At 41.3% G+C, this 23031-nt stretch overlaps 3 protein-coding genes across 3 annotated transcripts; all 3 read left to right on the plus strand.

Annotated features, from left to right (window-relative positions):
* The first annotated feature begins 919 nt into the window (after positions 1-919).
* Positions 920-16282, plus strand: cat (catalase). The gene is made up of 13 exons (XM_069686854.1): positions 920-1067; positions 2655-2826; positions 5404-5514; positions 6066-6196; positions 6367-6471; positions 6817-6942; positions 7040-7231; positions 7994-8146; positions 8551-8689; positions 8994-9124; positions 10496-10603; positions 12623-12706; positions 14258-16282. The coding sequence occupies exons 1-13, from the start codon at positions 1002-1004 to the stop codon at positions 14321-14323; spliced, it is 1584 nt and encodes a 527-aa protein (XP_069542955.1). The 5' UTR covers positions 920-1001; the 3' UTR covers positions 14324-16282.
* Positions 16283-17228: 946 nt separating this feature from the next.
* Positions 17229-19588, plus strand: LOC138612645 (interferon-induced transmembrane protein 2-like). The gene is made up of 3 exons (XM_069686011.1): positions 17229-17467; positions 18173-18370; positions 18966-19588. Exons 1-3 carry the CDS (start codon positions 17267-17269, stop codon positions 19164-19166), a joined length of 600 nt encoding a protein of 199 aa, XP_069542112.1. The 5' UTR covers positions 17229-17266; the 3' UTR covers positions 19167-19588.
* Positions 19589-20182: 594 nt separating this feature from the next.
* On the plus strand, positions 20183-21769 carry LOC138613235 (dispanin subfamily A member 2b-like). Its single transcript, XM_069686856.1, has 2 exons — positions 20183-20681; positions 21563-21769. Exons 1-2 carry the CDS (start codon positions 20484-20486, stop codon positions 21761-21763), a joined length of 399 nt encoding a protein of 132 aa, XP_069542957.1. The 5' UTR covers positions 20183-20483; the 3' UTR covers positions 21764-21769.
* The last annotated feature ends 1262 nt before the right edge of the window (positions 21770-23031 follow it).

Consider the following 23031-nt stretch of genomic DNA (forward strand, 5'->3'; position numbering starts at 1 on the left):
TCATCTTGGAGAAAGGCAAATAATCTAGGTGAAATGGATAGGCCAACAATTATGTGAAAACACTCCTAATTCTGGCCTAAAAATCTCACATAGCACTCAAAATAAATCTGTTTTAAATGAGGTTACTCATCACAAACTACATTTATCAAAGCATTGTATTTGTTGCCGAATTCAGATCAGAATTGATTATAATTGCCAGATGAAGTACAGCAACACAACAGTCAGATAATCGCACAGCGTCAGATTATTGCACAGATGAGTTATTGCATGGTATTATTATGTATGTACGGATTATGTACTGTATTTTAAAGTACCAAGGTGATTGTTATCAGATGTTGAATCAAACAGAAGCTTATTCTTAACAACAATAACTTTCTCAAGATTATACAAGCAGCAATGAGGAAGGAGAACAAATGTGTTGTAACAGTCATTATATGAAATGTTGTAGATCACTTGAAAACCTTTTATTTTATAGACTGTCTGACTTTAACTCAAACTTATGCCCACTATACCATAGTTGCTTTTGTAGTTAAATGCTGGTACTATACTACTACAACATTTTGGGACATGCACATGTATTTTAGTTAATACAAAATTGGAATTTGTTTATTGAAAAAGTTTTACCCTTGTGTAAAGCCCAGGGGGGGTAACATAAACCAAGAGGCCTAAAGCTGTGTAGTGTTTTATACGTTAAATGTATAGCAAGTCAGTTTGCACATTTAAACTGTTTTGTGAAAACTGAGCAAAAGGAATCCTCACATATTGTGTAAAGTAAAGACAACACACGATCCCTGGTGTGGCGCTTTCTGCTCTTGGGCCAAAAGTAGGTCAGTTTCCTCCTCTTAGCCAATCAGAAGCGAGGGGCGCAGGAGGGGGCGGGGCCAGTGAGCAAAGTCCAGGAAGAAATTTCTAGGCACTGGGATAAAAACGGTAACGCTTTTGTCCGCAACATCTTCTGAACAGTTATTCGTCTAAACGTCCAGTGTCGCTTACCTGTCGAGATGGCTGGCAACAGGGATAAATGTACCGACCAAATGAAGATATGGAAGGAAAACAGAGGCGTTCAGGTCTGTATGAACCGTGCATTTGATCAAGTGTTTTTTATGCGCAGCAAAAAATGGGTGAGAGGTCGTTTAGGGTAACAAGCTAACGTTGACGGCCAAAAACAAGCCAGCGTGTGGGACGAGATAGCGTTCAACACTGCAGCATGACTGCAGCAGATCTGTTAATAAAAGATTACCAAGAAATGTTGCACTGTGAACTGTTAGTTTGCGTTGTTGTTGTAAAGCGCTCATGGACAAATCTGCAGCAGTCGAGGGCTAATGCTGCAAAACTGTCCCGTGTTAAACTGCTTTAATGCACTTTAAGACAGCAATTCAGTGTAAAGATAAGGTAGGTCATTGTCCAGAGGCATGTTTGTGGTTGAACTTCACCCTGTGAGTTATATAACCAGAGCACATCAGAGCAAGCAGCCCCTATCACCTAACGTAGCCCTTATTTTTGTCCACGTCCCTCCAGTCCCTGCATGATAGTTTGCACTTTTAGAAACGTGTGCAGCTGTGGAAATATTGAAATGCTTTCTTTCTTTCAATTCAAAGTTACTGCGGAAAAGATGTCTAAATTTAAAGATTAAAATTAGTTGATGAAGAGAAATAATTGCAATGTTTTTAATTATTTGGCACAAGTTATATTTGCAAATGGGGGCCACCTCTTACTTCTAAGATGTTTTTTAATATTCTTTTAATTTATATTTGGATCTGTTTCAGACAAAACCGATCCTCGAAAGTTGCACCGTGGCGTCTCTCACCCTGAACTGGTCAATTTTTGCTTACCGATAAGATAATCTTTATTGATCCAACAAAAAATGCAAACTACCGCATAGTGTCTAACTTGCAGAAATAATATTTATTTGCACAATTGGTACTAGACCGTCATCAGGAAAAAGTTTTGCCCTGTTCCTCTCCTATGCTCCTGTTTTGAAACGGATGTGCGAAGCATTTTTCAATAATCTTTATTGATTCCCCATTGGGGGAAATTTAGTTGTCAAAAATATAGTTATAAACACGTTATTTACACCCTTTTACTTGTATATGTAAACACAATTGCACTGAAAAAATATACTTAGATATATACACATACATAGTGGCTGTAATGCTTGTGTTATAAAATCTGACTGCAGATGGGAGGAATGACCTGTGGTAGCGCTCCCTATTGCAGGGTGGCTGTAGCAGTCTGCTGCTTAAGACCCCCACAGTCCCATGCAGGAGGTGAGAGGGGTTGTTCATGATAGATGTCACTTTTAATAGCATCCTCCTCTCACCCACCTCCTCCATGAAGTCCAGAGAACATCCCAGGACAGAACCGTCCCTCCTGACCAGTTTTTTCAGTCTCTTCCTGTCCCTTGCTGTGCTCCCTCCTCCCCAGCAGACCACTAAAGACGGCAGGCGCCACCACAGTGTCTGCCAATAATTAAAACCCTTTTAGCCGCAGTTTTACAAATCATATCCTGTGGTTTCTTTCCAACCAGATTAAAAAATTTGATTATGAAACAAGCACACTTAAAGTGTTTCATAACTTGCTTAAGTTACGTACGGTATCTTGCATAAGAACATGTTGGTTTTTGTTTTTTGTAATTGGGATTCTGCTTGCGACAGGGGCCTGACACACTGACCACAGGGGCAGGCCACCCTGTGGGAGACAAGCTGAACCTGCAGACTGCTGGACCGAGAGGCCCTCTGCTGGTCCAGGATGTCGTCTTTACAGATGAGATGGCCCACTTTGACCGGGAACGAATCCCAGAGAGAGTGGTGCACGCCAAAGGGGCGGGTAAGTGTGGGAAGTAATGAGTCTTGTCTGTGTCACCTCTGTGTTGTCTGTATAAGGTTTACATTACACAATGGAGGTTCTTTTGCATTTTGTTTTTCTGACAGTTGAGACATTTTCCGATGGCTTGTTATTGCCAAAAGCCTGTCCCGCCGCCACCTTCAGTAAACAGTGTTTCTTTACTTGGCAAGGATCACACACGAAATAATATACAGTTAAAGAACTCAGTCAAAGTTGTGTGACGCTGGTAGAGCTAGGCATGGTTACAGGGTTTTTTTGTGGTACAAGTACAGACACGATACATTTGTTTCATACAGATACCCAAACAAGCAATGCCATACTTAGAGGATCAGATGTAGCCCGAGTTGTGAAATGTTGAAAGTTGAGCTGCACAAGAACTTTTCCTCAGAATAAAGTCTTAAATTGTGAGCATTCTCGATACCTGACAGTTCTTGATTACATTTGGTAGTTACCAAAACCCCTGCACTAGTCGCTCTAGTTGCTTGTCATGTTAAAACTAGGGTTGTGAATTTGTTTTTTTTGACGTGTTAACTGACACTATTAATGGTTAATAGCCGGTTAACCAACAAGATTAAAATGTACTTTTTGGATTAGATAAAATTCTGGCACCCATGCAGACACTTTCCCAGCGAGTCCCCAGGTCTTCTCCGCAGCCATTAGTGTAGCCGCGAGGTTGTCAGCTGTGTGTCTGGCTGCCACACTCTGTGTTAGGAGGACGGACGATTTAACCTCCCAGGCCTCATCAATATAGTGCCACGTAATAGTCACATAGCTCTCTTAAGTGAGTGCCGTCCAGCAGTCTGTTGTGAGGGCTACAATTCTGCACTACCCAGTTCCGTTTTCAGCTCTTTTTTTCTTCTCTCCAAACCGGGCTTCAGTTTGACGCGTAACAGTCCATCTTGATGGGATTAGGCTCGATATAGCCCAGTAGCTCCTGAAACCCCTCGCCGCTAACAGCAAAATATCTTTCTCCACCATTAAACAGATTCTCTGCATTATCCCCTAAGAGCGTCGCGCATCGTACTTTCTCCTTGCTACCATGGAGGGCAGAGTTGGTTGAGATACCAAGGCGGTCGGGATGCTTGTGGATGTTTGCTTCGCATGTGGTATTGACTTGTGCTTGTACCACCGCTGTATCTAAGTACTGCATTGCACAACTTAGAAGTAACATTGTTTTTGGGTGAAAATAGTCCCAGTTTTTTTTGCCCGTTTCATTTTGCTCTCCTCTCAGGCTCAGCTCAGCTAACGACAACAAAACATGTGTTTCCCAAAATAGTTTCCCTGTAAAATCTTTCGTGAGTCACACTAATTGACCAAGCTATAGCTTTCAGTATAATAATGCTTGTGCAGTGATGTTTAAAAGTTCAGTTACTCTTGCCCCCCATCCCTCCTCTATATGATAACTCTTAAGCCGCTTTCCCACTGGTTAAAAACCCGCTAACACACGTTTTTCTTGCTTGATGGGAAATGTTGCAATCAGCATTCAGACACGGGTCAAATGACTCAAATGGCTCCGATCGGCGTTGATGGGAACACAAAACCTGCGGTGACACACTAATCTCCGCCCCCTTTCCGGTGCGATGCTATGCTCTGTCGGTAACTTCTGCGACTCCTCGTCATCTCAGCTACAAATTCCGCCCGTCTCCGTCCGAGCAGCGTTCAAACATCGCTCCAAGTTTGTCGGCGCCGCCGAGTTTGATAAACAGACTGAATGAGTAATAGATACAATAAAGACCTAACCACCATAACATCTCCACTGTTTACTAACCCTGTCTCCGGCGCATTTGTGACGTCTGACGGTGACACAGCAGAAAAGAGACCGACAGGAGTATACTCCACTGGCAATGGGAACAAAGGCAATCAGCATTTATAAGTGGGTCTTTCCAGGTCTGAAAAACCTGTGTCAACACGCTAAATTTCGGTGGGAAAGGGGTTTTATTATGCAATTTTGAGTATTAAAATCACAAATTCAAGCAAAAATAATTATGTATATTGAAAGACACACAAAATAAACTAATATAAAGATATAACACAACATCCTCTCGTCAACTGGGTTGATGATTTTAGATGTAATCAAAGATGGGGACCCAGGCTGGAAAAGTCATGGGGGTGTTTCATCATTTCAACATTTGTCATGTAACAATGTCAGGTTCACTTTCTGGCTTGAAACTGTATTTTCAATTCATTTCCAGAGATATTGCAAAGTTAAGATTTGATCCAAGATAATATAAATCTTTGGAAAATGGTGACTTGTGTTTTTAAACTAGTTTCTGACATTGAAAAGAGCTCTTACATGTGCGGGAAAAAAACGTTGCTTAAGAGCAGTTGAGGGTTTTTGTATAAGCTCCAGATGAATGTTAGTCTTTGTTAGCTTTTCAGATCAAGGTCAGAGACTTTGGCCAACAAACCATGTTTGGTGCATTCTTTCCAGTGCATGATGATATTACACTCGACTAGTCTGAGCAGACAACCACAAATATTGGAACCAGATATGTGTTAGCTGGCATATTTACGGTGAGCTAAAACAAAGACCTGTCTTGTGTTTTCTTGATGATGCAGGGGCGTTTGGTTACTTTGAGGTGACTCACGACATCACTCGCTTCTCCAAGGCCAAGTTGTTCGAACATGTCGGCAAGACTACACCTATCGGCGTTCGCTTCTCCACTGTGGGTAAGAATAATTTTAATTAACTTTAACTAACTGTAATGTGGTAAGGTATGATTTATACCTCATGGTTGTTTACAGATTCTCCCTAAAATACCAAAAACAGGGGCGCTGGTTTGGCTCGGTTGGTAGAGCAGGCGCCCCATGTAAAGAGGCTACAGTCCTCATCGCACTGATCGCAGGTTCGACTCCCGGTCTGCTGATCCATTTGGTGCATGTCGTCCCCCACTCTCTGCTCCCCACATTTCCTGCTTCTCTTCGGCTGTCCTATGAATAAAGGCAAAAAGCAAAAAAAAAATACCCCAAACATTTTACATTTATTTAAGGGGAGGATCAGTTTAAATACACGTTTATTAAGAGTTTTGTATTCTGACACTTTTAAAAAGAAATTTAGACTTGTATTTCAAATAAATAGTTTTCTAAAATCTTAAAATCTTAATTTAAATCAGCTGTAAATATTTTTGAGCAGGATTTCTTCTTTTTTCAAAGCCGCAGCATCTGAGATATTTGGATGTACTATCTTTGAACTGAGTTAAATCGTATCTGTTTAATTTCAGCGGGCGAGTCAGGATCAGCAGACACAGTGCGAGACCCCCGCGGCTTTGCAGTCAAGTTTTACACTGAGGAGGGCAACTGGGACCTGACTGGCAACAACACCCCCATTTTCTTCATCAGAGACGCCCTGCTGGTGAGTGGGTGTAGCTTGTGTATTAAGATGACTCACAAAAATGCAGAAAATATAGTACTAGATGTGTAGTTTCTTTAGACATGAACCTTTTTAAAAAGCAGTTTTATATATTTTTGTCGACATTAAACAAGTGAAGAACTTACCACCCCTGCTTCCTTTACACCGTGCAGTTCCCATCCTTCATCCACTCCCAGAAGCGCAATCCTCAGACCCACATGAAAGACCCCGACATGGTGTGGGACTTCTGGAGCCTGAGGCCTGAGTGCCTGCATCAGGTCAGTAATGTTGTGTTGCAGTAGTTTTTGCTCTGGTACTTGCAATGATTTGCCTTAATAATTGTATTTATTGGGGGGCTGGATTAGCTCAGTTGGTAGAGCAGGAGTCTCGTGTACAGAGGCTACTGTCCTCGACGTACTGACTGCAGGTTTGACTCCCATCTGCCGATCATTTGGTGCATGTCACCCCCCACTTTCTACTCCTTACATTTCCTCTCTCTTCAGCTGTGCTATCAATAAAGGCGAAAAAGTCACACAAAAAAAAAAAATTGTATTTATTATCGAAGTAATGGCTCTGCAGGACTTTTTCATTCTCCTGTCTTCTGTCCCGTTTTCCCTCTGCAGGTGTCTTTCTTGTTCAGCGATCGAGGTTTGCCTGACGGCCACCGTCACATGAACGGCTACGGCTCTCACACCTTCAAACTGGTCAATGCAGATGGCGAGCATTTCTACTGCAAATTCCACTTCAAGGTCTGCTGAAGCCGAACAGTTTTAGCCCTCATCAACTTTATTGATCCGCCTCCTGGGGTTTCACTCTTGCTTAAATGTCGTATGTTATGTTTTTCAGACTGATCAGGGAATAAAGAACCTGTCAGTAGAGGAAGCAGACCACCTGGCTTCCACCAACCCAGATTATGCCATTGGAGACTTGTTCAACGCCATTGCCAATGGCAACTGCCCATCCTGGACCTTTTACATCCAGGTCATGACCTTTGAGCAGGCTGAGAACTTCGAGTTCAACCCCTTCGATCTTACCAAGGTACTGCAACCTCTTTATAGCAGTTGTACAAATAGGTTAAGATGCAGCCACATTATATTCTCTAACAGCGTCTTTGCAAGAAACTGTCAACATTATCACAGGTGTTTTCTCTACGCACTCTGGCTCACTGCACATGCCCGTTTCAAGCTTTCAGGGCGCCCTCCCGCTGTAACTCTCTGGAGCCATCCTCCGATTGCAAAGTAGCATATAACTTAATGAGGTCTTTACCTGTCGGCATAATACACGGCATGCTGGCAATAATAAGTGTCGCGTAAACCTGTATTATTTGTTACAGTTGCACTTGTGGTCGCCATCTTTCTCAGCTCTGCCGTTCACCCGTTCCTCCAGCAGTAGCCCGACCTCTGCTACATATCACCTCCACGTAATATCTGCACGCTGCATCAGTTTAATAGAAAAATAAGCGTCTGGATTTGTGACGATATTGAAATTCACACCGTCGGGATAGTACCCTGGTGTACCATGATACCGTACAAGCCTAATCAAGACATATGTTATTTGATGCAAGTCCAAGGTATCACTAAGAGGACTAATGGTAATAAGGGTTAATGACATTAAAGAGACAAAAATGTGTGAATACAGTGGTGTCAAAGAAGTGAAAGAATTATCACCCAACAATAATAATCAACTTAAAATGTATTTGTTGTTAGAAACCTGTCTGATTTAGTCTGAGATGTTTGTGTTGTTGTGCCCATCCAGCACCAGCGAACAGGATTTTTCAGCTAATGGAGTTTTCTCATTTAGGTTTGGTCGCACAGAGAGTACCCTCTGATCCCTGTGGGCAAAATGGTGCTCAACAGGAACCCAATGAACTACTTTGCAGAGGTGGAGCAGCTGGCCTTTGATCCGAGCAACATGCCCCCCGGCATCGAGGCAAGCCCGGATAAGATGCTGCAGGTACAACAGATTTTATTTCTCTTTACATTTTTTCGTGTAAGATTTAATAGAAAAAAGTAAAGATAAATTATCTAGCATTTAATAAAGAGCTTAGTCAGCTGCAGTTATCAGAATTAAATCTGCTTTCACACCATGAATGACCAAAGTAAATGGTAAAGTTCAGATTTTTTACTACATATCAGGGAGGCATCCAAATACGTGCTAATGTTTTGTGGACATGGAGGACACTACAAAATCATTCCAACAAGTTAAAGTTAAAGTCTCTTAAAATCTCCTGTTACTTTCAATAATGATGATGACCGTCTTGTGAATGATCGTGCGTAATGTGAGCTCCGTCTCTGGACGTACAGGGACCTACATTTCAGCGCTGCTCGGTCTTAAGTATCTCCCTGATCTTTGTCTAGGGCCGTCTCTTCTCCTACCCTGACACGCATCGACACAGGTTGGGAGCCAACTACCTGCAGATCCCCGTCAACTGTCCGTTCAGGACCCGTGTGACCAACTACCAGCGCGATGGTCCGATGTGCATGTTTGACAACCAAGGTAAGTCACACTCTAATGAGGCACTTTTTTCTTGCCGTTATTATTCCTCCTGTTTATGACCTCATCCTTCCAAACAGCACATTTTATATTTAAAATACTTAGTGTCATAGTTTCAGCATCAGTTTCTTACTATCTTGTAATCCTTCCAGCAAAGGCAATACTAAGGATTACCCAGCAGATGTCGCCATTTAGACTGTATGAAATGCTTCAACACAAAGAACTGATTTTGTTCATAGAGCTGCCGACAAGAGGGTGTTTTTTTCCCCTTCTCGACTCATCAGTGTTTGGTCTGTCCGGCCTCTAGGTGGAGCCCCAAACTACTTTCCCAACAGCTTCAGTGCTCCTGACACCCAGCCTCGCTTTGTGGAGTCAAAGTTCCGGGTGTCTCCCGATGTGGCCCGTTTCAACAGTGCAGATGAAGACAACGTCACACAGGTAAACGGATAACGTCACTGTGGCCATCCTATATGAGCCCTCAACAGCTAAATAAGTGTGTCTTCATTGCATGTAGTTATTCACACACGTCCTTACTGTATATTGTTGCAACAAAACATAAAGGTACCCAGGACAGCGATGTACAGCATCACCCGGAGGTCTTTAAAACAATAACAGTAAAACTGACTCTTCTCTGCACAACAAAGAATTCAGTTGTCAATGCTTACATTTTTCTGTCATGGATTCATTTTCTCTTGTGGATGCTCATGTTTAAGTTAAGGGATCAAATACGTGTATGTGCTCATAGTGCCAAATCTCAACTGTTTCACCTCTTTCAACACTTTGCTTTGGTTTTCCGGTTTCACCACCTTTTTCTCTCACTTCACCTTTTGGTGCTAGTTTTCAACCACAGTTTTTTTTTTTGTTCTCATCTTTTGCACACTTCCTGCCGACTATCATACCCCTAACAAACAAAGCCGACAGCTGAAGAGCCTGATAATATTTTTCTAAAGAGGGGAACAGCAGTTCATAATGTGTCAATGTTGTGTTTAAAGGTTTCTCCTCCACACGTGTCCAGTGAAATGAGTTAATTCCGCTTTAAAAGAAAAAGACATATACATACATACAAAACTGGAAAGGATTCAGGGCTTGAGCATTATATTAACGGCCGCCCAAGTATGTTTGCCGACCCATTTTAGCATTTAGTTTTTTATCCATCCGAGAGAACGACGCCACCCGCGATCGATTCAATAGTGGCACCGGGCAAGCTAGCCCCTCCCCTACCTGTTGGTTCTGATATCGCGCAGAGATTTCACCTACTGAGAGTCACACGTGCTCTGCAAAGAAACGGAGAGGGGGGCGCACACGGGTGTATTGCGTCCGAAAACGGTGGACACAGACGTTTAATAACGTGGTTCTGTGTTAATCACACGTACCTCTGTCTGTCTGATACTATTAACAGAGACTCTAGTCTGCTGTGTAGTTCATATATTTCACACAGAACTGACTCTTCTCTGCACAACACTTTAGAGGAACATCAGGCTTCATGATCATACTAAGTTTTATATCACGTCCTCACTTCACCCGCTCCCTCCCTGCCCTCCGTGCTCGTGCTTTCCCCCTCTTAGCGAGTCTGCATCCTAGTTTTTATTATGATGTTTTCTAAAGTCTAATGAAGGTGAGGCTCCTTGTATATTCTCAGGGCCTGATGCTGTTATATATTTAATCAAAGTACCCCCTGGCTACCACCACAAGTATATTTCAGACCTGTGGGAAACACTGGGGTTGATGAAATTAGGTCAGTGATCATTTTGATTAGATCCACTGTGGCCTGGTTGTCCACATTTGTGTTTTTTTTTTTTATAATCGCAGGTTCGGACCTTCTACACCAAGGTGCTGAATGAAGAGGAGCGGCAGAGACTTTGCCAGAACTTCGCCGGAGCCCTGAAGGGAGCCCAGCTCTTCATCCAAAAGCGCATGGTGAGTCCACAGCATGATATCCACACAGTATGTCACCTTAATGCTGCCAGGCTTTTATCGAGATAACAAATGCAATATCCACAGTTTAAGTGCTTTCAGTTTGATGAACGACGTGTTGTAAGAGTTGCTGCACGCTTAAACCGCAGAAAGTAGCTTGAGCACCAAATGTGCTCAGGAAGTGTGGTTGGGTGGATCTAGGGCACGGTGAATGTGTTGATCTTGCACTATTCAAACAATGGTGCAGTGCTATACAAACAATATGGGAAAATGTAATCATGTTTACAGACTTCAGGGTCATTTATGATTCTAACAGTGAAATTAAGCTGGAGACAAATATAAGGACACTGAGTACTTTTCCTTTTGTTTGTTGCCTAAGAGGATTGGCTTCTCTTGTTATCTATAAACGTCTCTATAAAAAAGCAGTAAGATTAGATTTTTTGTTCCTGTGACTTCAGTCGTGTTCCTTTTGAGTGACAGTGCATTGACCAGTTTAATAACCAAATGCTTTGACTTCTGTCTGACTATTCACTTAATAATGGATCAAATAAATACTTGTATGTGAGAGGCGCCTCTCATAGTGCCAAACATCTGCTGCAGCTCAGCTCAGTTTCACCTCTATGTTGAACCTCCGTTCCTTCACTTCTCTGTTTTTTTTTTTTAACCACAGTTTCCTTTTCTTTTTTTTTCTTTTTTTACACATGTACGTATCACATGATACGAGAAGTTCAAGTATTGTCCGCATTGTAATGACTAAAATGTTTAAAATATACCGTAAAATTCAGTGTATAAGACTTTTAATATTAGTAGTATAATGTTTTTTTTCATCTAAAAAGTGGATACCGGTGCGACCAATATACCAGTCTAAGAGGTATTTATTGTGTTACGGTATTTTACCCAGACTATAATCTAGCTAAAGCTTCATCACGGATATGCAGCCGCCATCTTCAAAACAAGCAACGTTACCGTAGGCTGAGCTCACCTAACGCACCGGCAGCTAGCAGGATTGCAAACTCGACATGGCGAAAACAGATGGTGGGCTGTAATTTGTGTGAGTTTTGAATGTGTTTTAAATAAAAGTTAATAAGTTAAGATAGTGTTGAAATAACTAGAAAACCCTTTTTCCCTCTGGGATTCCCCCAAAAACAGACTGCTTCTTAAGAGGGATGCACGATATTGGATTTTTTTGCTGATACTTACCAACCCTCTTTGCCGATGGCCGATTGCCGATTTCGATACTAACCCTAACCCTATCCAGAGATCTAAGACTGATTGGTAAAGATTTCCAAAGTGTTGGTTACAAAGTGAAATGCAGTCACCTTTTGGGTTTGAGCCCGGAGTGAGGGATAACAAGCAACCCCTGGTCAGAGGACCTCAGCCACCTGCTGGGGTTGTAAGGCTGTAAAAGATCTGACATGTGGGCAGGTGCTTGTCCACACAGGGCTTTAAAGGTGATTACAGGAATCTTAAAATGTATTCTGAATTGTATGGGAAGCCGGTGTAAAGAAGACAGAATTGGTGTTATATGGGACCTTTTTGGAGACTTACTTAGCGGTCTGTGCTGCAGCATTTTGGACCAGTTGTAACCGGTTCAGAGATGTCCAGAGAGAGAGATATCCATCTGAGCTGTGGATACAATGGACCTTAGTTTGGAGATATTTCTCAGATGATAAAAGCAAGTGCAAACCAGAGAGCTAACCTGGTGGTCCAGGCACAGAGACTGACCAAAAGAAACACCAAGATTTCACCAATATCTACTAATCTTCACCACATGTATTGGGTTAAGATCTAACTAAACTTAATACAGGGACATTTTAGAGTCCGTTATTTTCCATTCAGAGGTTTAGTTCATGCATCACTCACCCTCCCTAACCTTCAACAGCTCACCACAAAGCACTGTGGCTTTCTGTGAGGTTTCTAAGTAAGGAAAATTTTCTGAGAATTAATATGCACCATTGTTGCACTGTGGTCAGGTCAGTGTTTCACTTGCCTTTATGTCTCTTTATCCCTTTTTACTTGCAGGTGGAGAACTTAAAGGCTATCCATCCAGACTATGCAAACAGGGTTCAGACCCTTCTCAACAAGTACAATAGCGAGGCCCAGAAGGTAAACACTCGAAGTACAATCTAATAGAAAGTCATATCTTGTTTTGAGTTATACTTATCTCCCTGGGGGATGCTGCTGTGGTCTGCCAAACTGTTGGTACAGTTTAACACAAACATTCATGGTCCACAGAACAATCCTAAAAATTAAAGGGATGGGCATTTCAAGTAAAAATGCTATTTGATATTTACAGGGAACTATTAAACATCTAATCTCTGTTTACAGATTCTACAAAGAAATGTAGAATCTGTAGGCAGGGACGTAGATTTTAGGGATGGCACATACTGGTTTCCATTTGTACTGCGCTTGTAGTCGTAATATTGACCTATCACCTATCAGCAGGCTGCAGCGTATGCAGGAAAAACAGTCGGAGAGCAAAAGCAGGCTGAATGTAATGCGCTGTAATGACATCCCTTGACGCTATGTCACGAAAGCTGTTCAGATTTCCCGACTCCCTCAAATGCATCAGAAATGATCAGTCCGACCTCCGTTCAACAAACGAGCATTTTAAACGTCGTTTTCTTCTCCTCTTGAGGACAGACCTGACAAAGCGTTTCTTTTTCTGTAAACGATGCAGCACGCGGAAAAGGAAGTCTTGACTGGAAGTCGTTTCTTGCTAACCACTGGCTACACGCCCGCATGTTTACCGTTGTCCGCAGAGGCTATATCGTCATGAGACTATAGCCGATGGGATCCGAGGTTGTTCGACACCTGGCACTAATGCGTTCTTCTGTTATTTCATGGCGGTTAGCAAACAGCTTTCAGATGTGCTACAGCAACTGTCTGTATGTAGTATCGCATTACAACCAGGCGCCGGTAAAAACATTGGAAAGCGTTTTTTTATTTTATTATAAATTAATGACTTTTAGAATATTCGAAATTCATGTCCCATCCCTAATAATTAAGGGGATTCCCTGACAGTTTCTTTTCCAGAGGACCACTGCAAAAGATTTTGTCCATTCCTTGACTTTATGTAGCGCCTCTATCAAGTTTAAATTTAAATGTGTATTTGGTCACTGATTTCCCCCTACACCTTCAGCTGTAGTGGTAGTAAGCAGCAAATGTTTGCATGCTAACTACCTAAACTTACAGTAGATCACTAAAAATGGTAAACATTACCTGCTGAAAAATTGGCACGTAGCATGCAGATGTTAGCATTTAGCTCCAAGCACAGATACTGGATTTGACCCTTTTTTGGTCACACTATTTGTTTCATTGCTCTCAAGATATACGTTGAAATTCAGCAAATGTAAGACAAAAATGGTTCTGGCATAGATTGCCTACCCTGGCTTGGAATGTTATAGCTACCACTCGGATCAGCAAATACAGTAAGTAATGAAATCTATTGAATAGTGCTAAACAGAGGTTAACAAACTAACTTGTTATTCCAAGACAAACATTGGGCACTTTGCTCATTGGACCAGTTTTAAAATCAGGAATTCTTTCCTGTCTGGTGGCATCGTTTTATAATGCCACCAGTTTCACTAAGCTGTCTATATTCTGTTTATTAGAATAACTAATACCACCTTCCTCTCTTCTCCCCGTCTCTCTTAGAACACACCGGTGCGTGTGTACAACCGTCCAGGGGTCTCGGCTGTCGCCGCATCCTCCAAGATATGATGCCTTAAACTTCCACCAGGGGCAGCTCCCTCATTTATCTAAGAGCAAATGCACTTCTTAATTACCAACTGCTACTGCTAGTAACAAGATTGGAATTTACAATTACAGTAGTGACAAGACTGAAATACTTATTGGTAGTGTCAGGGTTGGGGTTATTTCAATTTCAATTCAGTCAATCCAAACTGTCGATTTGTTTCCAAATCCTCAAAGCTTTCAATATTCAAGGGAATCTTTTTTTCTAACAGCTAATTAGAAAGAAATGATCACCAGGACAATTTAAGACACGGAGCACTGTGGTGTCTAATTTTAACAAGATCAAAGACGTCCGAAACATTGAATGTAATATATAAGCTTTTTTATTTTACTGGCATTATTGGTTTGATTGGATTATATCATTTAACCCCAGCTGCGGTCTAAGTGAGTTATGCGATGATTGTGTCCAATAATTCCTCAGGTTGTGTGTGTACTAATGTGTGTTACGATTATCCAGCTCTTTTCTTAAGACACAGTATAAGGAAAACAAATCCTGCTGTTCAAAATGTCTCCTGTCAATGTTCCAATAACATATCATGCCTGACATGCATGAATCTGGAATCTGGGTATTGGTATTTGTTATGAAGGATTGGCTTCTCTAATATCAGTTATTTTGTTTTCGGCAATCATCAGTTTTGGCTAGTTTTTTACATGCTTGACTGAACAACTGATGATTTAAATGCACCATGAACAATAAATACATTTTGATGGGTAGAAGACCGCTTTTCAGTCGTACTATGAGTTGTTTCCTTGTATGCGTATCCTGTCAGATATACAGTTTATTGTGAGAAATAATTTTCACTACAATCTATTGTGCCTTTTTTGTACTAAAAGAGATAATACAGATTCAATTAACCCTAAATTAATTAATATTGTAGTTTTTGTTTATTAACCTGAAGCAAGAGGCTGAGAGTTTAATCTGACATAGTTTATTTCCGACTCACCAGAGCTCAATTGTAATGGCATCAGAACCCCAAAGACCCCCAACAGCATGCAAGCAGTTTAATGTATCACTGTCCAATATACACTGTGTAACCTGCAATTGTTGTGTATCAACTCTCAGATGTGTTCAAAAATGTATTTTTTACTAATGTTTCAGTTGTGAATCTCTTTCAGATAATATGTGTATTCAGTGCCTGTATTAATTTGTAATCAAAGCTTAAACGCAGCTTTCATTTGTCTGTCTGTTCTTTTACTGCATTGTTTTCATCATCTTCAGGGTAAAGTTTAAACCTGCTAACTGACTATTAATTAGTATTGGTAAAGTAAATTGAAGTATACTGTTTTATCTTTAAGTATACACAAATCATATATACTCGCCCTAAAAAATTAAATGTGTGAAACTGGATTATAATCAAACTGCACCTTGGACTATTGTGTAAAATTTGTTTGTGTTCTAAACTAATTTGGAGGTGTCAGACGAAGGCCTACAATTAATTTTATTTTTTTCGCCAGCTTTGAGAAATCCATTGTTTTAGATAGTAAATGCCAGAACAAGACACTCAAATTGACCCAATTAAGTATACATACACTACATCCTCAAAGCCTTCTTCGTGCCATTGTGACTGACTGAGACACAACATTGCCATGCCATGAACTATAGTTTGTTTTGTTTGCACAAACAAAAGGCATTCTAATTTTGACTGAGGGTGGGGGGAAGGAGTGACGCAGGGCTTGTTCTAATTGTGTATAGCTTGGTCAGGTTGGTTGAACCACGCATCACTCACCCTCCCTAACTGTCAACAGCTCATCACCAAGCGCTGTGGCTTTCTGTAGAAGTCGGAAATCTTTCTGCAAAAACAACATATGCACCACGTTGCACTGTGGTCAGGTCAGTGTTTCACAAACCCCAGAACAACTTCCGTTCAACTTCTATGTATTTTTTCAATAAATAACAAAAACTGAACATAAATGAGAAACAATGCAATCATCAATCAATAAATATATTACCTTAAGATTTATGTCTTCATCTCATTTTCAAGAAGTATGCAGACAATATGTATTCAGTGCCTTTATGTCTCTTTATCCTTTTTTCCTTTAGAGAACTTAAAGACTATCCATCCAGACTATGCAAACAGGGTTTAGACCCATCTCAACAAGTTCAATAGCGAGGCCCAGAAGGTAAACCTCCCCAGTCCAATCTAATAGAAAGTCCCCTCTTGGTTTGAGTTATCCTTATCTCCCCCCTGGGATGCTGTTGTGGTCTGCCACGTTTAAAACAAACATTCATGGTCCACACAAGGAATCCTAATAATTTATAGGGATGGGCATTTCAAGCAAAAACGCTATTCAATATTCACTGGAAACTATTCGACACCTGGCACTAATGCTTTCTTCTTCTTTTGTTATTTAAGGCGGCAATATCCTTTGAATGGATATTCTCATATTGTGCATGGGTTTCACATTTTTGGGTGTTTATTGTTCACAGGGAAAAAGTGAAAACTGCATAATTCTGTGTTTTTCTCACATTACATTTTTAAAAAGGTCGCCTCTGAAATGGGCCGTTCAGAACAGCTGCAGGTTTCTATATAGAACCTTGCTTTGGCTGAAATCGACCAATCGTCATTCACCGTCATTCACCTCAGGCTGCCTTCTTGCTCTAGCTTGTAGTCAAGTCGTCAAGATTTCAACTTACCATTCTGATACCTCCTGGCGATTCTGGCTCGTACATATGAGGCCGAATAATCAGTGCTAGAGCAGCCATGTTTTCTACAACTACGACACCGCAGAGCTGCCGCTCTGCCACGTGGGGGAGGGGTTATGCAGTCACACACGTGTGGTCAGGTTGGTTCGACCTCATAAGCACCTGGTGGAAATTTTTTAAAAGGAAATCAACACTCAAAGCAACACTTGACTTCTTGCACACCTTCTTGCAGCCTGCACTCCAAACTTCCAGTTGAGCTGACAGCGATGAATCCTGAGTTTGTTCCACTGCAGGGTAGTGGGTATGGAGGGTTTCCCGCACAGCCTGGTGGACCTACAGTGATTCAGTCCACCACTGTGAACATCATCACTGACCCCCCCCCGGACCACATCATCTGGTCTCTCTTCTGCTTTTGCTACTACAACCCCTTCTGCCTCGGACTAGCGGCTCTCATCTTCTCTATCAAGGTCAGTTTATGTGCAACAGTTCCAACTTAGATTACTTAAATGCTCTTTTAGGCCTTTTGCACCACACAAACTTAACCTAAAAATTACCTTAACATTTAGTCATATCAGCTGTTGTGATACTGAATCCAAGATCCACACTCTCTGAGGGGGACAAAGCTCAATACCTGGTATTCCATCGATCCATCTATCTATCCATTTTCTTCCATTTATCCAAGTCGCCGTATTAGCAGGATAAGCAGGTTGACCCTGCCCAGCTACGTTTTTCCGATTCTGACCTGTCCCAGGTCAGATGGGATATATAATCCCTGCTGCGATCTCTGGGTCTGCACCAGGGTCTTCTCTAAATAGGATGGTAAACCTCCAAAGGGAGACTCCCAGGAGGCATCCTAATCAGATGCCCGAATCACCTAAACTGGCTCTCTTAGAAGATGTCCGAGCTCCTTACCCTATCTTTAAGGCTGAGCCCAACCACTTCGGAGGGAGCTTATTTTGGCCACTTGTATCCTTGACCTCATTCTTTTGTCACTACCCAAAGCTCATGGCCATTGGTAAGGGTTGGAACGTAGATCCGATGGTAAATCCAAAGCTTTGCCTTCAGGCTCAGCTCCTTCTTCACCCAATGGTCCGGTACAACGCCCACATTACTGCTGATGCTACACCGACCAGTAAATCTCAGACCTCGGGTTACTTGAACTCACTTAACAGAGACTCAGTCCCCCAAACTTGAAACCCCCTTTTCCCCATCTGCGCCTTCAGATCCTGTCCATGAAAATCACAAACAGAATCGGTGACAATACCCTGGTGGAGGCAAAAAACGCACCGGGAAACTATCCGACTATGTACCGAGGATTCAGACACAGCTTTCGCTATACAGGGACCGGATGGCGCGTAGCAACAGTCCAGGTACCCCATAGGTCACTACTTAAATCTTATCAGTAGCATTTAGAGTAGGGAGTTATTTTCTCCAACTCAGATGTCACATCACTGTACTGTACACCAGAGCTCTTCTGGTCGTCTTTAAGCCATTCTTTTCAGTTCCTAAAATAAAAATCCTCTTTTCATATCGTTGTTCTTCTTTTCGCATGCCAGCCGTGCAAATAGTTTGGTTCTATGAATTTATTTCATATTGCCACTTAAAATTGTCCTTGAAGTGTCAGGGGAACAACACTGACTTTGTCTTTTTTACACTCATTTGAGAGCCACAAATAAAATGCTCGGCCTCTTTCAGTAATGGGGTTAGATAACGTGCCTGCTGCTTCCTGATGGCTTTGCCAGCACTTTTGCTGCGTTTGAACAAGTTAAGTGAAATAAACCATCAGTCAGAAGGAGGGCAGTTTGTGGACAAAGAATATTTCTCATGACATTAGACAAAATCATGCTTACACAATAATAAGACAAAGATATTAAATGGGAATAAATGTGTTACAAAGTTTGTCTCAAATGTTCTTGAAGATGAAGAATCATCTGGACATGATGAGATGTGCTTTTGTCTCCTCAGTCCCGAGATCGGAAGGTGGCTGGAGACCTGGAGGGTGCCCGACACTACGGCTCGACCGCCCGCAGCCTCAACATCGCATCTTCCATTTTGGCTGGCATTGGGCTCCTTTGTTTCCTGATTGTAATCATCACTGTGAGCGTTGTCGCAAATCAAAGCTATCATTCTTACAATAATAATAACTACCCCTACAATCGCTACTAAACTATTTCAAACAGCGCTGGAGTTGTTTCTGCTGTGGCTCTCTGGTACTTCGCTTACATCCTCCAGTAAAACATAAACTTCTAGTTGTGTTACAAGTCTTCAGTGGATTGGTGTCTCTTTAATTTGCTGTCTGCTGTCAAGATTAAATTACAGACTTGTTATTGAATTGTTAGTTCTGAGTCAAATGTTTAAGAACAGTTTCATTTGTCAATAAATGAAAGTTTTACTTTCAGTTTCTTAACTCTTGGACATGTGCTTGTGATTTATACAGATACTAAATACAGAAGCTCCTACTTTACACATTTGGAAGAACTGATGAAATATTATTTGACCATAGAAAAGTCATTATCTGAGGATAACAACAAAACAAAGCAGTTCAATGAGGTATGGAAGTACATTTATGAGGCCCTATAAAAGATAACTTGTGGCATGGCTGGGAAGGGAAGGGGGCGCTCCGGGGGGGATCACAGGACATAGAAAGTGTGTGTGTGTGTGCGTGTGTGTGTGTGTGTGTGATTGAAAGTGTCTCGTATTTTGTGTCTTATGTTTTGTGTATGTAATTGGTTTCATGTTAGACTCACTCCATTCTAAGATAGTATACAGCATCTTATACATCATGGTGAAGAGCATGAAATTAAAATGAAGATAATTATATAAAAAAAGGAAATGTGCTTGTGAAATTTCGATTTAAATGGAAAACAGCGTGTGCTGCTCGACGGTGCAGAGGTTAGGGCTGTCACCTCACAGCTTGAAAGTTCCTGGTTTGAATCCCGGTTCAGATATAAGTCGCCCGTGTACTGACAAATGAACTGATGTCCGCTCTGTATGGCTGCATCGCCATCATGAAAAGTAAAACTATTTTAAGATTTCTTTTAACACTGATGATTAAAGGGAGGGATTGAGATTGCTTTTGGGTCTTATTAAGGAGGTCTGAACTACAGTATCAGCGACTGGTGCAGTTTCCAGATTTCAGCTTAACTGTGTTTCAGGCTGTTTGATCCAAACAAGAAGCTGAATCAGGTCGCTCATCTTCTGCAGGTTGATTTCTTTAAATGTGACAGTTGAGGAAATTTTTAAGGACTGTGTGCTGATGTAAAATCTCTTTGGGATTTCTTTAACGGGAAAAAGGTTAATTGTAAATATATACCAGAGTGTTCTTCGAACAGCTCTTTACTTTGTACTTTACCAGCGGAAAAACTGTGTCTGTTCCATGCCCCCAAAAAACCCTGAAAAGGAAATCAGCTCCCACAGCAACACTCGACCTCTTGCACACCTTCTTGCAGCCTGCACACCAAACTGTCAGTTGAGCTGACAGCGATGGATCCTGAGTTTGTTCCACTGCAGGGGGGGTATGAAAGGTTCGTCACACAACCTAATGGACCTACAGTGATTCAGTCCACCACTGTGAACATCATCACTGACCCCCCCCAGGACCACATCATCTGGTCTCTCTGCTGCTTTTGCTACTACAACCCCTTCTGCCTCGGACTGGCGGCTCTCATCTTCTCTATCAAGGTCAGTTTATGTGCAACAGTTCCAACTCAGATTACTTAAATGCTCTTGTAGGCCTAAAAATGACCTCAACATTTAGTCATGTCAGCTTTAGTTTCCACCAACTTCAGCACAGTGGTTGTTATACTGAATCCAAGTTTCTGATTCTCCCTGAGGAAAAAGAAAATTTTTTTACCTGGTTTTCAACACCAAAATGAAAAACACAGGGCTTAAAAAAAAGTCATATTTTGACACACAAATCTTGTACTATTTGCAGTAGAGAGCTATTTTCTCCAGCTTAGTTGTCACATCACTGTGTAGTACTCATGATTCTACAGCACCCGAAAGTCTGTTTCTTCGCGATCACCAGAGCTCTTCTGGTGTCTGCCTCATCTTTGTGCCATTTTGTTGGCACAAAAGGAGATTTGTTTGATATCCAAATCTATGTCGCTTATTTGAGATGTCAAAAAATGTCCAGGTTTGTAGGAAAGGTCCAGTTGCTGTAGTGGAAAACAACAACCGAGCTGCTGTATTGTCCAGCCGTGCAGATAGTTTGGTTCTATTAATTTATTTTATATTGCCACATAAAATTGTCCTGGAAGTGTCAGGGGAACAACACTGACTTTAGTCTTCTTCAGTAATGGGGTTAGATACCTGCTGCTTCCTGATGGCTTTGCCAGCACTTTTGCTGCATTTAGACAAGTTAAGTAAAATAAACCATCAGTCAGAAGGAGGGCAGTTTGTGGACAAAGCATATTTTTCACATGACATTAGACAAAATCATGCTTACACAATAATAACACAAAGATATTAAATGGGAATAAATGTGTTACAAAGTTTGTCTCAAATGTTCTTGAAGATGAAGAATCATCTGGACATGATGAGATGTGCTTTTGTCTCCTCAGTCCCGAGATCGGAAGGTGGCTGGAGACCTGGAGGGTGCCCGACACTACGGCTCGACCGCCCGCAGCCTCAACATCGCATCTTCCATTTTGGCTGGCATTGGGCTCCTCATAATTGTCATTACAATAATTACTATCATCGTCATCATAAATCAAAGTGCAAGCTATGCTTACAAGCATAACTACCCCTACAATCGCTACTAAACTATTTCAAACAGTGCTGGAGTTGTTTCTGCTGTGGCTCTGTGGTACTTGTTATACCTTTTCGCTTACATCCTCCAGTAAAACATAAACTTCTATTTGTGTTACAAGTCTTACATGGATTGCTGTCTCTTTCATTTGCTGTCTGCTGTCAAGATTAAATTACAGACTTGTTATTAAATTGCGAGTTTCTGTGAGTTCTGAGTCAAATGTTTAAGAACAGTTTTGCAGCTCGAAAAGTTCCTGGTTTGAATCCCGGTTCAGATATAGGGGGCCCGTGTACTGACAAATGAGTTCTGAGTTAATGACTAAAGCTCCTGTGAGGAACTGTCTTCTCCGTTTGGCTGCATGAAAGGAAAGCACCTCTAATTTGTGTTTAGACTATAACACTGATGATTAAAGGGACAGATTGAGATTGCTTCAGTGTCTTACTGAAGAGGTCTGGTGTCAGCTTCTGGTGTAGTTTCCACTGTTTTTCTATGCGGTTAACCTTTATCCCGGTTGTTCAAAGAAAACTGGATAGGATCAACCTTATTCACTTACCAGTGCTCTGAATGGGACTTTACACTACATACTTTGTCCACAGGGGGCGCCAAAACCCACACAAAATATAAGATCCTCACAGCTGCTTTTATTTGAATATTTTATCTTTGATATTGACGCTGTTTGGTGGATTATTTTATGGGGACGAATGCTTTATTTTATCCACAACCCGAAAGCATACATCTTCTACTATGTCAGGGTAGCGAATCAGCAATTCAGGAGCAAAATAAATCAACATAAAAGTATCAACATCACTGTAAAAGTTTAATGACATTTTGTTCCCCTGGATCCTCCCCTCTGCTTGGATCAGGGTAATCCTCATTCTTTGGATTAAAGTAATCCCAGTGCTGCTCAGAATTTTTGAACAACACAAACTGGAGGTTTTTATCAGATAGAAGCCAAGATTGGATTACCTTATCCGATTACATAATCCTTTCTTCTTTTAAACAACCTGTTATCAAGATTTGATCCTATCCGATAGCTTTGATCTGATTACATTACCTTTGAACTGGGATTTCAGCCCTAACCCTATTTGATGTTTATTTCATCTAAACAAGTTAATCATGAGAAAGTTTGAGTTAATATGCATTTTAAATAGACAACTGTCCACTCAAAACGTTGCGTTCTTGCTCTACAATTGGTTAGAAACAGGAAGGCTTAAGAAACCAGACATGTTTTTATTTTTGGTGTCTTGTTCTATTAAAAGATTTCTCACCTGCTTTTTATTT

This window comes from Semicossyphus pulcher, unplaced genomic scaffold, assembly GCF_022749685.1.
Source record: "Semicossyphus pulcher isolate SPU_LCO1_2020_fin unplaced genomic scaffold, fSemPul1.0.p SCAF_8, whole genome shotgun sequence".
NCBI classification, from domain to species: domain Eukaryota; kingdom Metazoa; phylum Chordata; class Actinopteri; order Labriformes; family Labridae; genus Semicossyphus; species Semicossyphus pulcher.